The sequence below is a fragment of the Protopterus annectens genome, chromosome 7.part0 (genome assembly GCF_019279795.1).
Source record: "Protopterus annectens isolate FY-2018-M chromosome 7.part0, PAN1.0, whole genome shotgun sequence".
NCBI classification, from domain to species: domain Eukaryota; kingdom Metazoa; phylum Chordata; order Ceratodontiformes; family Protopteridae; genus Protopterus; species Protopterus annectens.
The window spans coordinates 70,968,910-70,986,977 of record NC_056739.1 but is presented as its reverse complement, the minus strand read 5'-3'; the positions used below and the strand labels follow the sequence as shown (position 1 = coordinate 70,986,977).

Genomic DNA, 18,068 nt, shown 5'->3' with positions numbered 1-18,068 from the left:
GTCAAATGTCTACTCCAGGAATGTCTCAGTTGTGGCCACATTGTCTTTGGTTTGTATTTTCATCAAGACCTATAATCTCAAGGAACATAGGAGAATAGGGCCAAATTTTGGTGTTTTGTACACCAGGGCTCAGCCATGTGAGTTCTGTGCATGTGAAGTTTACTGGCTGTTTCCACCCTTGTGGTTACTGTTTGGTATTTCAGCCTAGCAAGCACCCATCATAGAGGAACATCAGTGTTGAATGCAACAGCTATGTGCTTACCTTGTCAGCTGATTTATTGGATGGCTTTTTTGGATGGATCAGGAATACCCTTCCTCCAGCTCCTTCCATCTCACCTACCTGCGACAAAGTGGTCTTCCAGCAACTGTATCTGTTAGGGGTTGTCTGTAATATGGAGATGTATATATTTTTATCACTTATTTATTGTGGTGTTAAAATTGGCATTATAATTTCTATTTGGCAGGAAGGTGATCACTGGTGGTGTAGGGCAGTCTCATAGGCTGTAAGGATGTGCGCATTTATGTGGCTGGCAAATTGCTTCATATACTGATTTGGGGTAGGTGCTGGCATTTCCTTCTGTGCAGGATTTTAAATTCTGATTGATCAAAAAATTCCAACTAAGAACCCATGAAGGAGGATCTTCCTTTCGATCAGCTGAGGTGCTAACAGCATATTTGCAGACCTTGTGCAACAGCATAGCCAGTGGTGGGAAATGTATAGCCTGAGAAACAGCATAAAGGTTGAAGAATAAAATGGAATAATTAAAAAAAAAGAAAAAAATATTAGTTGGTGCATCATAATACATCATTCCTCTTTCTTTTTCTGTGACTCATTCCTGTAGCAAAGAGTCGTTCCATTAAGCTTGGCATTGACATCGAAACCCAGCTTAGCTCTATTTTTACCAGCAACGTGAACTCAACTCTTTCTCGGGGCTCTGCAGCTTTCAAGGCAACGACACGTCCTGGTCTGCGTACCACGATCGCAAACCAGTGGGATTACAAGAACATCATTGAAAAATTACAGGTCAGGTGACACATACAAATAGCATTTCTTTTAATTATTAATGTAGTGTATATTTGGAAGTATCACGTTAAGGTGTATGAGTGCCATTGTGTTGTATATATGAAAGATCTTACACGTAGGAATATTTAGAGCTGTGCAACATGATGTTCCTGTATGGTCTACCTGACATATGTGCTGTTCATGTGGTGACTTTTATGCAGTGTGCTTTTTGTGTTTCTGGTTAGTATGTTTATATGGACCTAGAGATGGCAGCATGCATATCTAGATTTACACTGTGCACTGTATGCTATGCTGCCTGATGTACTGATAACCTGTTAATAAAGAGGGAATGTAGAAAGCTCCCCACTTTAAAGTGAAAGTCTCTCAATTTTTGGTCTTGCTCCACAACAGTGTGTGAATCATACGTGTGCCTGCACATAAGGAACATGTAATTACCCATCACAACTACTGCTTCTGCCTTACAGCCCCTATGCTCCTGCATCTGGGTTTAACATCTGCCTTCCTTTTGAAAACTAGGAATACTTATGTTGGAGGGCTTATCTGTGCACCACTTGGTTCCAAACTTTCAAAGCTAGAGCCTTAATGCCTTCCTTTTCACAGACCCTGTGACAAGCTGGTATGTTCTGCATGTTTACTTTTGCTTCTGTCCTGTGTGAATGGGTGTTTAGTGTGGATTAAGGTGTGTGTCACATATATAAGCTGTATGTTTTAGTGTGGATTAAGGTATGTGTCATGTATGTAAACTGTATATGAGCATGTGTGCCCACAACAAACATGACAATAAAGGTGTACATGCAGTGGTTGAGTGTGTATACATTGTTGCATCACTGTATGTTCAAATGCAGCTGATATGATATCCATCCACATGCAATGCAAGTGTACAGTTATGTGCAGATGTACTTTTTAAGTATGTTATATCTGCATATGTTGTTTATGTGAAGATATGCATTTTAAACTAAATCCTTTTATAGTATATGTATATATGTGGTACACTTTGATTGTCACTCTGGGGCACACAGTTCTGTTAAGTATGCCTCTCATCTTTAACCAACTGCTCCCAAAATAACCTTTGTTTCTGTTATTTTGTAGCAATCTTATCACATAAATAGCAGCAATAATCAGGGTAACAGTAACACTACTAATTTACATTATTGGTGCAGAAATTAAACTCAAGGCAGCATATTCTTTTTCCTTCCTCACAAATCTTCATAGTTGTGGGACAAAAGGAATGTAAAACTATGTATTACCTAAGTGCATTACTAACAGTCCACTGCCTCAGGGCAAGGTTTTTGCTGAAGTTACAAACAGTGAGATTGTGTGTATGTGTGAACGGTGGTACCTTGTAGCATAAGGAGCTAGAACTACTAAGGTGGTAAAGGGTTGTTTGTTTTTTTTTCTTTTTGTGTATTAATCAGATAGGTGAATTGGTCCAGAGACCCTTTCAGTCATGACCTTTGATAATGCAGACAGTCAAATGAAGTGAGGAAACTAGGTTGGAGACTCTTTTAAGTAATTATTCTGCAAAAAGGAGCACACAGACGACTTCTGACTAGGTTTATGTTGCCTTTCAAAAGTATGTGCTATGAGTGACCTTAGGATCCTATAACATTTAAGGAAGATACACAAAGGCTTTCCTTTGAACATAATTTAGAGGTAGAGAGAGAGAGAGAGAGAGAGAGAGAGAGAGTGTGTGTGTGTGTGTGTGTGTGTGTGTGTGTGTGTGTGTGCGCACACCTGGTAATGAAGTAAAATAGTATGCCAGTTCAGGGACATAGGTTCACTGTTGAGTGACCACAAGGACTGTATTTTAACTCTGAGATGGCCATTAGGAGAATACAGCTATAATATAATTATGTCAATATTTTAGAATGGTATTGGAGAGTAAACTTCATTACTAATTCAGGTGTTTAGGACTCCTGCTTATGTTACATTATACATGCACCCTATTTCCCAGTACATAACACAGCCGTCTAGTTCCATCCCCTGTGGACCTATCATTCCCACCACCTCCTTCCCCATCATTGTAGCACACATGGAGAGAGAGGCCTGCATTGCTGATGCTACACCATGCATCCTATATCATTTGGCATTCAAGCAGACAATTGAAGAACCCCCTATAAACTCTGTTGGCTGAACAAATATTAGAGACTCACTCCCATTTCACCCGGCCCCTGCTCGACACCACGTTGTAGAATCTGGCCTTGGTAGATGAGACAAATTCCCAGTTCATCAAGGCTTCTTCTCTCTGCATCTGCTGTATGGAGCTGACATTTATGTATGTTTAGCTTTTGTTTTACGTATTACATTTAAAATGATTTCAATTCATTGGTCTTGTCTGATAGCAGATTTTTTTTAATTCTTGGGTATAAAAATATACATTTATAAGCATGTACTCATTTTGTTTTGCTAAACCATTTGTATACATCTAAATTTAGTTTAATTTGCCACTGTTTTCAAAATGGGAGTGAAGCCCACATCCCAAATGTTCTTTTAGTTACCTCTGTGATGATATTTCATACTTGTGTATGCCATAATCTTCTAAAGAACTGTTTTTTTGTTTGTTTGTTTGAAAATACTGCTGTAGTTTGTTGGATCTTATTTCATGATTATGCAGAATGTCCAGATTTCTCCCTCATATTTTTTATCAGTTTCTCATAAAATCTGTGGCTTTCTGGCAGTCACTGAGGTCACTAAATAATGACAGACATCTGAGTTTCAGATTTAATACCCTTCAGAAAATGCATGGTAAAGCATAACCTGTTAATCCGATGTTGTCATTTTTATTCTTCCTCAATGTATGTGTCTCAGATCTGATCTTGGATCCAGTTTAGATGCATTTCTTTCAGATCATAAGATCATAGGAGGTTGCTAGACTATTGGTCCTGAGGCCCTTGTAAGCCTAGCCAAGAGTTTAACCCGTGCTTAGATAAATCAGCACCCAAAGCCCCTGTCTAGCAGGGATACAGGTGGAATCCCAGGGGTGTATTTTCTCTTTCCCCATCCAGTTATCCAGGTTATGCTTAAAAAGGGACAATGAGGTACTCTGCTTGACATGGAGAGGGAGTCTATTCCACAGATGGGGGAGTCTCTAGGACACAAATCTGTCCTGCTAACAGGTCCTATTGATATCACAGACCAGATTGAGGTCACGCGTACGGGTTACTCGCGTGCAGCTTGACTTGCGGATATGTAGCAGTTCCATGAAGGTGGGATCTGAGATTGCTTTGTATGCCAGACAGAGGTCACCTCTGAGGAGGCTGTATGAAACTGAGTAGAGGGACAGGGCTTTTAGCCTATCTGTGTAGGGTAGATGTTTGAGGCCCTGGATTCTCCTGGTGAGGAACCTCTGTCGTCTCTCCAGCTGCTGCATGTGCTTTGTGAGGTACATTCCGAAGGAGGCATTGTACTCAGTAATTGGCCTTATAAGGGAAGAATACAGGGATGTTATGACCTCTTTGTCCCTGGATGAGACACCCTTACTTATGAGGTTGACCATGTAGAAAGCTTTCCATACAATGAAAGCAACATGGTGGTCAAAAGTCAGGTTGCTATCAACCTGGGTGCCCTGATCCCTCACTACTGAGTACATGTGTACATAGGACATTGTTATTAGTGTGATAATATGTGGGATCATCAGTCTCCACAAAGGGGATGATGATGCATTTTTTGGCATTCAGCTTGAGGCCATGTTTCTGGCACCAGTCATTTGTTTAGGTGAGACCCTCTTGGAGGACGTCCACATCACTTGGAGAATTGATGACTGGGCCCAGCTTGCAGTGATCTGCACACTTGGTCAGCCATAGCTCACTGGTTTTGGTGTGCACCTCATAGAAGTCTATCCTGAATAACAGAGGCCCCAAGACTGATCCCCTGGGGTATGCTGCTCATTACAAGTCTACTGCTTGAGGTGGCTTCCCCTGTTTTGATTAGTTGGGTTCTATCAGTCAGCTAGTTTGCTACCCATCTGGTAACATAGGGATTGATGCCTAGTTGAGAGAGTTTATCTATTATGCCTGAGTGGGGAATAGTGTCAAAGGCTTTGGCCAGGTCAAGATAGGAGGTGTGCACCATCTTCCCCTTGTCCATGGCTTTGGTGACTGTCTCAAAGACATGACCTCCCCTTGACAAAGCCAAACTGTGAGGGTCGAGTGTTTGGAGGTTGCCAGTGTCCCTGTTAATGATCAGGCTAGTCAGTCTGATGGGTCTGTAATTTCCCAGATCAGTGGACACTCCACCATTGTGTAAAGGGATGACAGTGGCTGTCCTCCACTCGTCTGGGACAAAGTCGGTACTCAGGCTTTGCTTGAATAGTGTGTCTAATGGTGCTGCAAGTTCATACCTGAGTTCATGTAGGATGCAGCCTAGGATGTTATCAGGTCCCATGGAGGCTGTATTTTTTGCTTTTGAGAGGGTAGTGATGACCTGTTCCCTAGAGATAAGGGGAGGGGGCAGGTACTGGGGATATCCTGATTTACTGATGGGGGACAGAGGGGAGAAGTTTTCACTGAATCTGTCAGCCAGTAGATTGGCTATATCTACAGCATTTGTGTACAGCATTTGTGTATGTGGTGTACTTGACCACCAGTTATGAACAGATCTGGGTGCTTCCTTTGAGATTGTGAACATATGTGAAGAAGACCTTATGATTGTCTCTAGTAGATGTGGCCAATTTGGACTCGAAGTTAGCTTTAGAGGATTTCACTACTGCTCTTATTTGCTTGTTCAGGCTAAGGAGAGATTGCTTCCAGTTGGGCACCTGCTCCTTCTTGGTCCTGGACAGCAATTTATTTCCTTTTGTTATATAGTTTATTTATTGCAGATGTCCACTAGATAGGTTTACTCTTCCTTGCAGAGGATGATTTGTTCTGTCAGGTATTCCTGATTCCATGCATCTATATAAATGCTCATATCATACTTTGATGTAGATTTGGACATTGGTGCCAGTTCCTACAGAGGGGGTGGGGGCTGTGAAGCTGTTTAGTCCATTCCACAGGCTGTAATCAACTTTAGAGAAGTTTTTTTATTTGACCCTAGCTAGAGGGGGTCAGGGGAGATGGTGACTTCGAAAGTGACCGCTTTACGGTCAGATCTTCCAGGGAAGGATGATACTGTAGGGGTGCTGCAGTGGTTACTCATGTTGGTTAATACCAAGTCCAAGATATTATCACCTCTTCGACTAGCTGTTCCAAGGCATTTACATTGATAAAATCAAGGAATCTCTGGGGATTTGTGTTCTTGCATGAGTAGTTTTTCCAGTCTATGGTTGCGTAATTAAGGTCACCCAGGATCAGGGTAAAGGGTTGAATCTTGATAGATTTGAAGAAGTCAAGATAGGTAGAGTGGGCATCTTGAGTCAAATTTAGGGGCCTGTAGCTAGCTATAATTTGAATAGGGGTCTTGTCAACGATTAACTACACCTGGAGTGTCTCCTGTGCGTCATACTGTTTGACCAGCCTGGAGGTGTATGTGTGCCTTTAATAAATTTTAAAACTCCACCTCCTTTGGCTTTGCTGCCCACAGTTTGGGATCTGAATGTATGATAGGATGGATCTACTTCATTTGGTCGAAAATGATTTCAGGCAGCACACTTCACTGAAAGCTCATTTGGTCGAAAATGAAATATAGCCTCTGCCCCACTGTAGTGTGACCCTGGAGTGAGAATATTAAGTAAGAGTGTGTGTGGGGGGCACAGCCCCCCACAATGAGGGATATGGGGGCGTAGCCCCCCACATATTGCAAGTAGTTTTTACCGAACATATATATAGAACAATGTATTTTTGGATACACCTGCATATAGCAGTGAATACACTTCAATTATGTGGGTGGCTATGCCCCTCACACCCACCATTGTGGGGAGGTTGTGCCCCCCACACCCTCCTTACTTAATATTCTCACTCCAGGGTCGCACTACTGTGGGGCTTGGGCTATATTTCATTATCGACTAAATGAAATTTGACCAAATGAGCTTTCAGTGAAATGAGCTTTCAGTGAAGTGTGCTGCCTAAAATAATTTTCGACCAAGTGAAATTTGATTAGATGAATGGGATCCATATGATGAGTAACCAGGTAAGGCTCGGGTGCTCTCCTCAACTTTGAACCGGGTTTCTGTGACTACACAAATGTCAGCATCTTCCAGGGTTAAGAATGCTTGCAATGAGTGCAGTTTCATGTTTAAACTCCTAACGTTTAACAGCACAACCTTTAATTTGCGTTTAGTTGAAATTTTTATGTTGGTAGTATCGACCTCATGACTTTTCCTAAAAAAAGGCACTATAGGGGAGGCAAGGGTTTTTGCCAGAAGCCCGAAGCCCAAGTGAGACAGATGCAGGCCATCTCTAGCAAAGCATCATGGTCTGTCAGTCATATCTTCCCAGGCTGTCAGGTACTGGATCCCCCTAGAATGACACTAGAAACTAAGCCATTTGTTAAAGTCAATCATTTTCTGTTTGTATTGAGGCATCGTTCTGGGTGATGGCAAAATACTGCTTAAGGCTAGGCACATACCTGCCTGGGACACATATTCAGCAAGCTCAATCATGTCTCTCTTCATATAGTCCACGGAGGTATGTCTCAAGATGTTCACACCAACATGGGCTATGACAGAGTCATAACAGTACCTGCTGTTGAGAGACTTGAGTGCGTGTGTGATATGGTGGATTCTGGCACCTGACAAACAACTAACCGTGACTTTCTCCTTATCCAGCCTGATGAGAGGCACATCTGTGTGTCTCACAATGGAGTCTCCTGTGACTAATATGTTGGGTTTATGGTTAGGCCTTTGTTGTATGGACTATGCATGGTATGTGGTGTGGAGGGTTGTGGCGTTTGCATGTGTTTTTGCCTCTGAGGTCTCCTTTGTTTGGTTGTGTATTTGTTGAGAGCCTCCATATATGTGGGTGTGTGTTGCATAGTTGTGGGTGGTGTTTGCGGTATAGTGATTGTGCTGACAACCTTCTCAGTGCCAGATATACTGGGTTGTGAGGGAAAGAGCATAGACTCTAGCTTCTTTATGTAATTGCATCTCTCACAAATTGTGTTCCTAGATGGTAGTAGTAGATGGTTGTCCATGTACATGAGGCAGTTGCTACACTGTCTGTGGATGCCCATATCAACTAGGCTGGCAGGAGAAACAGTAGGGAATTGTCCATCCATATGTGTCAGAATCTGAGGAGAGAGGCCAGGGAGAGCTAAGGGGTAGGCCTAAAGCTCAAGTGCTTAAACCAAAACTAAGAGGCTTAGAATAACACTTAAAATTTAAACAGCCTAAAAACAAGCAGTAATAAATCCAGCTGAGAAGATGCAATTGGCCACTTTTGAGAACAAGTAGCAGAAAAAACAAGATGAAGTAATAGAGTAGGAGAAGGAAACACAAATACTATAAAAGCAGCTAAATAAAATTTTTTTTGTCTTTTTTTTAGTAAAGTGGAAATGGAAAAAGAGGACAGAAGATAATTCAAAGTTAAGAAACTAAGGGGGTTGGCCTTCCCAAATGTTCTCTCTGTATTAGGTAGAATGATCTAATGACACTGGACAGGGAGCAGTGTCCCAGATCAAATTTACAATGCAGGTGGGCAGATGCAAAGCCACCAAGTATAAGAACAAGACAGCAATAGGGATGAAGGGTGTGAAACTATGCTACAGCTACTAACTACACTATTTTAGGCAGAAAGCACTACAGAAGTGTTTATCACAGCAGAAAAAACAGCAGTGAGACACTAAATGAAAGTTTTAAACAGATAAAGGGGCAAGACTCTTGGATCCAACTATCAAGCTCCTCCCTTTACCCATAATGCCCCTGTATTACCACAGATCTCATTTGCCACTGTTATGGTACTGACATTGATCACACACTCGACCTGTGAGCTTAGTTTATTCTCTTATTTGTCAGTAAAATGTAGATTTTTTCTCCCTTTTCCTTTTCCTTTCATAATTATACCTTTTCTCTATCACCCTATCCTCTCTTTACTTGTTTTCTCTGTGTTAGGTGTTTTTTTCTTCCTTCCAGCTACTACTGGGCATTTCTCATTACCATTGCTGGCATTTCTTTCTCCTTTGCTAGAAACTTTTGTACCCATCTTTACAGTAATTATCTAATACTATTGTTGGTATTTTTCTTCCTTTTCATTTTGCTATGCCATTTAAACAATTACTATCCCCTTTCCTTTTCCTTCCTTTCTTTTTAAGATGCCTGAAAAGCTGACAGGATTTAAAAAGTACACTTCCTCTGGGCATAAGTTACCCAACTCTGATGCCCACTGGGAGTGCGTCTGTTGCTTAGTTGCAGCCCATTTTGAAACCCCTTGTCAAATCTGTGTGAGTTTCAACTCTCAGACCCTAAGTGATTATCTCAATAAATTAATTTTAAGGGGATTGCTGCCTGATTCTGCTCCTTCCTCTTGAGCTTCTTTCTTAGGACTCATACCACTGCCAAGATGTCTAAATTGACTATGGAGCCCAGGGAACATAGAAAATGCTCTCCTGTGTGGTCTGTTTAACCTGCTCCTGCACTGGAGCCACCTGCCAAACATCCTAAGCATTTGGATTCAACTTCTTTGGATCAGACATCTGGAACATCCAAGTTTCCTCGGCATCGATGTCCCCATTTCTGTCCAGATTCTGTTTTCCCTAGGCTTGATCTCCATTCTTGCAGGAAACACCAAAAAGATTGTTCTGTTGTTCTTTCACTTCATCTTCTATCAGGTCCTCCCAAAGTCTTTCTGAAGCTGAAGTGGATAGGATAATGAGGAAGTTCCTCAGAGCTCAGATCCAGGTGGGGGGTTTTCCGTCTCCATCTCCCATCAGATCAGTGAGCTCTTAACTTGTATCCCATTCTTTTGTCTCTCCTTCTCTTATCCATCCAGTGATTTTGGAGCCCTTGAATCTAAGATCCTCAGGAGTCGAAGCATTGGATTTGAAGACTGCTTCATCTTTGACTCTGTGTCCCTGACTTGTTTTCTGCCAATCCCCCTAAATCAGGATGAGCCTCAGAGTTGAAGTGTCAGTGCTGCATCCAGGGGGAGGCCTTCAACTCCAAGGCTTTTAGAGACATTGTTTCCCCTGGGAACCTCGGTGTTAGACAGCTTGGGTCCGACTCCTCCCTCATGGCAGGAGCCAGGGCAGGATTGGAACTTGGCAGCACCTGGAGTCTTGCCTCCAGTGAGGCTGGCAATGGCTTTTCTGCTTCTTCTGCTTTCAAGGTGATGGAGAAGGCATTTTCTCAAATGAGAGTACATTACTGTCTTGCATCTTTGGATCCTACCTCCATACCTCCTTCAGATCTGACTTCTGAGCCCCTTCACACTATCTGTCAAGGACAGCTGGCCCATATGAGCTTCCACGCAGTTCCTGCACAGGAACTTCCCCTTTCTTCCAGTACATCTCCAGATCATCCCACTTAGGAGGTTCCCCCAGAAGTGATTGTGAAAAAGGAAACACATAAATTCCACTTAGGAATATTTAACTGAAAACACTGACTTCAATGAAGGGGAGGAGTCCCCAAGATCTCCACCAGAAGACATCTCATTTGGAGATATTCTGGAGATCCTTAACCAGAAAGGTTGATGGTCTTATGGCCCCACTTTACAGGAGGAGTCGGTGTTCTTAGAAGCGTTTGGGTCTGGCTCATCTACATCTTGGGTTATCCCTCCAGTGGATGACCTTGTAGATCTTGTGTCTCAATGGGCATGAAAGTAGCTGGATACTGTGGAACCAATTCACTGTTACCCAGACAAGTTTCTTGCTCCATCCATGGATAGGCCTTACTGGAGTAAGTGAGTTTCTGTGGATGCCATAGTTATGGCGGTAGCCACAAAAAAGGAACTGGCTGAACAAAGCTAATGTTTTTCATCGCAGCTGATCACCCTTCAGTTGGTTTCCAGTGCATCCATGAGGTTAATCTCTCATGCAGGAGAAAGTTCCTCATGGGTGCTGGGTTCAAGCATAGCCATCAGTAGACATGGCTGGATGCACTTGTGTGTCTTTGCAGAGCCCTTTAATTCTTCTTTCATCAGTGCTCCTTTTGATGGATTTTCTTTGTTTGGCCCCACAGTAAACACTCTCCCATAGTGAGCAAGATGGAAGGACCTTATCAGCCTTGGGAATCTGTTTTTCTACCCCACAGATATACTTTTCTAGGAATCAGTGCAGAGGTAAAAATATGTGGCTCCAAATGTCAGAAGGACCTTTTCAGGTCTCACAAGGGGAAACATCTCTCAGAGGTGGGGGGGGGGTTAATGGAGGATGCTGCCCTCATGGCAGGGGAGGTCCACAAAACCTAGGGTTTTGAGATTCCTTTTTGGATAGACCCTTTCACCCCTCCTGAAGGGTTGACTGACTGCTGTTCTCTGGAGGCAGTCGGGGGACACTTGTCTCTGCACCAGGACGTCTGGGCATCTATCACAAAAGACACTTGGGTGCAAAAAAAATTATATCCAGAGGGTACTTCATTTCTTTTTTTTTGAAAAGCACGCCACTCAAATGTAAAAATTTCCCTGATGTTCCACCCAATTAACAGGAGTTAGTAGCCCTAGAATTTCAAAAGCTGCTAGACAAAGGAGTCATCCAAGTGGTCAGAACTTACTCAAGGTTCTTTTTAGTGTCAAAGAAAACAGGTGACCTGAGGCCAGTTCTGGAACTCTGCATTTTAAATCAGTTTGTAAAGAACTCCAAGTTCCAGATGGTCATGGTTCAGTCCATTCTACCTCTTCTACAGAAGGACGACTAGATGTGCTCTCTAGGTCTCCAGGATGTGTACTATCACATCAAAATGAACAGACACTCCTGTTGATATCTGCAGTTTGAGTTGGGGGCCAGTCATTAGCAGTTCAGAACCCTGCCCTTTGATCTCACCACAGCCCCCAGGGTGTACACCAAATGCATGGCAGTGGTAGCAGCTCATCTCAGACTGCTCGGATTCAGAGTGTTTCCTTATTTATATGACTGGGTCCTCACCACCCCAACCAGGCACTTCATCAAAAAGGCCAGGAAGTACTTACTCCATTTATGTCAGTCTCTAGGAATCACAGTTATTTATGCCAAGGCCCATATATAGCCAATTCACATCTTGGAGTTTATAGGAGCTCAACTGGACACAGTCAGTCAGTCGGCCTGTCTTCCACCAAACAGAGCACAGTCCTTAAGACTATCCTTTATGTTACTTTCACACCCTTTTCCCCCAGCAAAACTGATTCTTCAGGCCTTAGGATCAATGGCTGTAGCTATTACCTTACTATCAACTGCTTGTTTCCACAGTGTGTTCTTCAATGAACTCTAGTGGTTCAATCATCAGTTCTTCAACAGCCTGTGATCCATCGTGTAAAGCTTTTTCAGGTTTGCAGGGACTCCCTGCTTTGGTGGAGACATTCCAATGAAATTTGTCAGGGTCATTCCTTTGTATTCCCATGTCTAGTAGGCACGGTGACCGAGGACACCTCCCAGTTGGGGGGAGCAGTTCTAGGGACATACTTCAAAGGCACATGGCTCATACTGGGAAAATCCAAAGTGCTAGCCGACAAACCTAGAAGGACTGTTCTGATGCCTCATGAGTGGTCTATCAATCAAGGTGTGATGGAAAGAATCATCTGTTGTTGGGGTCAACCTTACTGTGATCTCTTTGCTTCTCCCCTCAAAAATAAGTGCAGCAGGTTCTTTGCCCTAATCCTACCTCAGGAGAAGTCATCAAGAGATACTCTGGTCCACGTTTGGCCCTCTGGTCTCCTTTGCGCTTATCTCACCTTACCCCTAATCCCCAAATTTCTTCAGAAAGCACTCCAGTTGAAGAGCAAAGTTATCCTCATTGCCACCTTCTGGACTCGTCAAGTGTGGTTCCCCTTCCTTTGGTCTCATCTTCTATGTTCTCCTTGGACACTGGATCCCTCTTCAGATCTGATCACCCACCCTACAGGGATGGTTCACCTTGACCTTCAAAGACTCAGTTTGATCACATGGTTTCTCCAATTCCAGTGACTGCTAGACAGCCGAGGCATTCTACCCCGGTTCGCTATATTTTGTTATCATCCGAAAAAACCTCCACTAGAAAGGTATATAAGAGAAAATGGAAGAGATTTTCTTGTTGGGCTCATCACAGAGAACTGGATCCTTTTACTGCACCTGTCCCTGCTGTTTTAGATTTTCTTGCTCCATGTTTTAAGAATGAGCTAGTTTTTCCACCATCAAAGTTCAGTTATCAGTCATTTCCAGTTATCATACTGGGATAATACTTTCCCTCTAGCTTCTCCCAAGTTATACAAAATGTCTCATAAAGGTAGGTTTTTGCTTAGACCTCCAATTAAAGATCATACACCACAGTAGGACCTCACACTTTTATTGCAAAGTTTGACTTGCCCTCCTTTTGAGCCCTCAGCCAAGTCTGATCTCAGGTTTCTTTCTTGGTAGACAATCTTTCTACTAGTGGCCATCACTTCAGCTAGCTGAACTCCAAGCACTCTCCTCAAAATCACTTTACTTGATATTCCACAAAGATAGGGTAACTTTGCATACTAATCCATCCTTTCTGCCTAAAGTAGTCTCTGAAGTGAATATCAACCAAAATGATTAACTTACCTGTGTTCTTTCGAAATGTTTCTAATAAAGGAGAATACATGCATCACCTTTTAGATGTGCATAGACGGTTTCGTTTTTGTCTTCATAAGAAGAAGATTTTTAGAAAAACTGATCAATTTTTCATTTCCCTTGTCCCCAATACATTGGGAAAGACATTCTTTAAAGTTACTTTAGCTGAATGGTTAACAGATTGCATTTCATATGTTTATTCTGAATGAGGTTTGCCTTTCTTGAGACCTCCAAAAGTTCACTCCACTAGATTCATGGCTACTGCATCTGCTTTCTGGACCAGAGCTTCTATTGATGATATATGTGCTGCAACCACTTGGTCCAATGTTCATAGCTTTATTTCTCATTACTAAATTGGATTCAATCTCCAGAGGCAGAGTTGCGTTTGGTTCTGCAACATCTTTCCATGAGGGCCAACCAAGGTTATCTTAGCTGGAGACTCTTGTGTAATTGGTAGAGGAGTGAATGAAAATGACAACATCAGATATAAAAGTTATGTGCACACCATAATTATGCATCTGTGTTGTTTATTTTCATTTTTCCTCAACTTCCTCCCCTTCTTTCCCCTCTCCTTTCATTTGGGGGCAGTCTGATAGAATATTGGAACCACTGTTCCTGTTTGAGTCCCTATTCTGTCTTTATCTTGTGTGTGGGTATAACCTATTTTTGTGATAGAACAACAAACTTGATGTGAGTAATGCAGCAGTAATGGGCATTATGGGTAAAGGATGGAGCTTGAGAGTTGGACCAAGAGTCTGAAAGAAATTCAACCAAGCCAGATCCAAAGTCAAATCCAAGACCCATTCATTGAGGGAAAATAAAAATGAACAACACAGATGCATAGTTATGGTGAGTACATACCTTTTATTTCCATCATCCTTCTGAGTCTGTTGGAGCAGTATTTAAAATATGAAATCTGATGTTGGTCCTTTGTGCCTCCATTATTTTTGGCTTTGTCCGTAATTCCTGTGCTAAAAGGTTGAGAGGTACGTGCAGCAATTTTGTGGGTGCCCAGGTGTCACGTCTTCATCAGGCCCGCCTTATTTCCAGGTCCATTTCTAACCCTGGATTTAATAGTACATGAAGAAAACTATCACCTTTACTAAGAGGCTGTCTTACTTTGTTTTTATACACTTCAGGTATAAGTAGTAACATATTTATTTTTAGATTTGAATCAAAGTTGTACAGACTAGTACAAACGTTCTTGGCTGAGAGAAAGTCACCTGGTTGCAGTACTGTGGATCTGGGTTAATACATAGAGCATAAGAGTTGGTAGAACTGACATGTGAAGAAAGATGAACAGCTGATTGTGGGACAGTTCTTTCATCTTGAAGGAATGAAGGCCAGGAAGGGTCCACAGTTATACTGTCTTCTGGGGAGGGTGACATACATGTGTTTTGTTCATTTACTTTCAATATGGGCAGAGGAAGAAGAAAAGCAGTCTGACTCCCCAGGAGCTATATCCACATCACGACATTGCTTCAGGAAAAGCCATCTAACAGCAAGGTAAACACACATTAGATCAATCCATATAAATCACATAAAATATATTTCACACAGTTTCCTTGGATTATTCCTTCAGTATTTGTGTATTCTCTGTGTTCTCAGTGAACAGTAATGTGCCATGTTCATTTTCAGGATCTGCACATAACACTAAAGCAGGTTTTGTTGTCTTAGTTTGAAAATAGTATCCTACATTAAAGTACCCATCTAAGTAAGGCTGGCGTTAGGAAATGATTATGCATTTGAAAAAAAAAAAGAAACTGGAGGGGCTCATGAATTAAAAGGCAGCGTGTTGAGAGAAAGCTGTAGAGAATTTTGTAATTGCTATGGTAGAATTTAACTAGAAAATATATTGAAGCTTAATTTAAGGAACTAGTGTACTATTTTTGGTTACTTTAGAAGGTACAGCAGACAGCAGAATGAAAGTGTTATGTATCTGGTGAAATGGGGTGATTGCTGTCATTCATATGCCTGTATAATCTAGAGCCTGGATCAGCTTCTTAGCACATGACAGCTACACGGATGATGACAGAAAGAGCAGTGCTGCACACACTGGAGGGGTGATTAGCAAGTGCATTCGATCTTTCTGAAGGCTGACCAATGCTTGCTTTGTGGCTCATGTTGTCGTACTTTGCTTGTGGGACTTCTGTATATCGAACACTTATAAATGTAAATATTACTAGGTTATATTTACTGAAATTAAACCAAGAACTAAACAGGAGGTGACATTGTTTTTAAAATGTTACATAGCTAAGAGTAAACTGAGAGATTACTAGTGTGTGTCTGTGTGTGTGAGAATGTGGGGGCGATGTACATATGTATTAATAGTTGTATTTCATGCATACACACACACTTGTATGCTTTAAATCATAGAAATGACAAGAAATTAAAAATAGCTCTGTTAAGTAAAGACAAAGAAGCTGTTAGTTTTGACTTGGTTTTGTATTTCTTCACGTATAAAGGAAGTCATCCTTACCCTGGAAGATCGTCTGAAACCATTGGTGGAGGCAGAACTCTCAGTTCTAGTGGAAGTGTTGCACAGACCTGAACGACTCTTTATACAAAGCATGGATACTAAACAGCGGCACGAGAGCAAGGGCTTCATCTCCAAGTATGTAAACTTGTGCATTTATCTGCACTATTTTTTTTTTTAAATAGCAGTTTATATGATGTTATAGAAGGTTGCACTGTGTAGTCATAAGCAGTAACTGAATGCAAACAAATTTCTTTTTAGTTAAGTTATTGTGTGTGTTTATTTTGTTTTTCAGTCCTGATAAATTTGTCTTTCTTGTTTTAGGTCCCAGTATGTTGACTATAAGCATAAATGTAAGGCATGAAGGAACTCATAATGTAATATTTTAACAAAGGAAAATATTCTTCTGTGAGTTGTTTTGAGCAACAGTTCTTCAAACCTTGTCACAGTACCCAGCAAGAAAGAGCTATTTGTCCAGAGTCACTTGGTTCTGCCATGGGAAGAGCCTACTCATTGATGGTAGACTTGAATGGAAGGACCTTAGGAAGTCTTTTTTAATTTTACATCATATTTCTTCTGCTAAGCAAATATTTGAGGATTAATGCTCAGCCTTCAGAGTCACTTTGATGAGTCCTTGCCCTGAAGCAGATCTTAATTTGGGAGAAGCTGTTTTATGTATCGTACCTTCCCACGTCTAGACAGGTTGCCAAAGAGCAGGGCTGCAGTGTCTGCAGTGAGGGGCATTATCCATTCATGTAAGTGATTCAGCCCATTTGGTAACCTCGAACCCCTCCCCTGGACAAAGGTACCTCCTGTCAAGAACCTGGCCTCCATCACTGACTGACTGTTAAATATATACCACTCATACATGCTATCTTCTGTACTCTCAAGGAGAGAAAAGCATCTTCCTTCCTCTGCCATCTGGTGGCAATCAGGATCTTGACAGCACAAGCATAGACCTTGTCTCTGCACTATTGATCTAGTTGATTTAGGAGAGATGCCTTCCCTTTGCATAAGTGCCACTGTATTGCCAGCAGGTAAATCCCCCATGGTTTACTTAGACATCTCGGATAGTGAGCCTTTATCAACAAGTTGATCTTGGGACACTGATGAATTGTGAAAATTGGTTGCTAAAAGGTCTTTGTTTGGAATCTCATTAATGGCCTTGTTGACATCTGAGCTAGTCACATTTTATAACTTTTTGAATGGCCTCACTGGCACCCTTGTGAAGTTTATTCATGGGAGAAGAGTTAGACTTCCTCAGATTTAGATCCCTTTCCCTATTCAGTCTTTGGCCATCACATATCCAATTTAAGAAGATGTCCCTGTCTTGACCCCTGTCTGAGTAGGGGACCTCAGAAGAGATTTTCATGGTCATCCTCCCTCCCATAAAGGCAAGTAAATTTAGAACTCTGTCAGGCTGGTGCAGGTATAGTCTTTAAATATAGCTTTATCTTAAATCTGGGCATTATATTCCCTGTATCCCCAGGATTCCAAAACAGAAATGGTTTGCCTAACAGAAAAACACAGCCAAGCCTACTTCACTGAATCTGGTAGGTCAAACGGGCTTGCATTCAAAGTGTTTTACTTGAGCATTGCCCCTTCCATTCCCACATCCTTTGCTAGGTGCTAAGCTCTCTACATGCCTTAATACAGCTATCCCCGAGGTTGTCAAAGGTTATAAGTACTTTCATCAGATGCCCATTCAGTTTATCAGCTTTGACTGATGAGGCTTTGATGTGTGCTACCATCAAGAAGAATGAATAAATTTCCAAAGTCCAGCCTGCATGACCCAGAATGTGATAAACTTCTTTTCTGGATGGAATGTGATAGTCGTCTGTAAGTCTATGAAGGACAGAGCCATTTATCCTCTCTTTGAGTACCTGGACTTTCTAGAACTTTCTTTCAGGACTGTTTTCTCTGTGCTGCCAGGTTTGCAGCAGACTCATAATAATGACATGAATGGCTCCCGAAAAGGTTCCCTGTAAATTGTTTTAG

The 18,068-nt window shown here is 41.8% G+C and overlaps 1 protein-coding gene across 1 annotated transcript in view; it reads left to right on the top strand.

Annotated features, from left to right (window-relative positions):
- The window catches only part of ITPR3 (inositol 1,4,5-trisphosphate receptor type 3), a 2,403,054-nt gene that overhangs the window by 1,639,080 nt on the left and 745,906 nt on the right, over positions 1-18,068 (top strand). The window contains exons 35-36 of the mRNA XM_044076491.1: positions 843-1,024; positions 16,060-16,208. Coding sequence (XP_043932426.1) covers positions 843-1,024; positions 16,060-16,208 — 331 coding nt within the window. The remainder of the gene's footprint in view (positions 1-842; positions 1,025-16,059; positions 16,209-18,068) is intronic.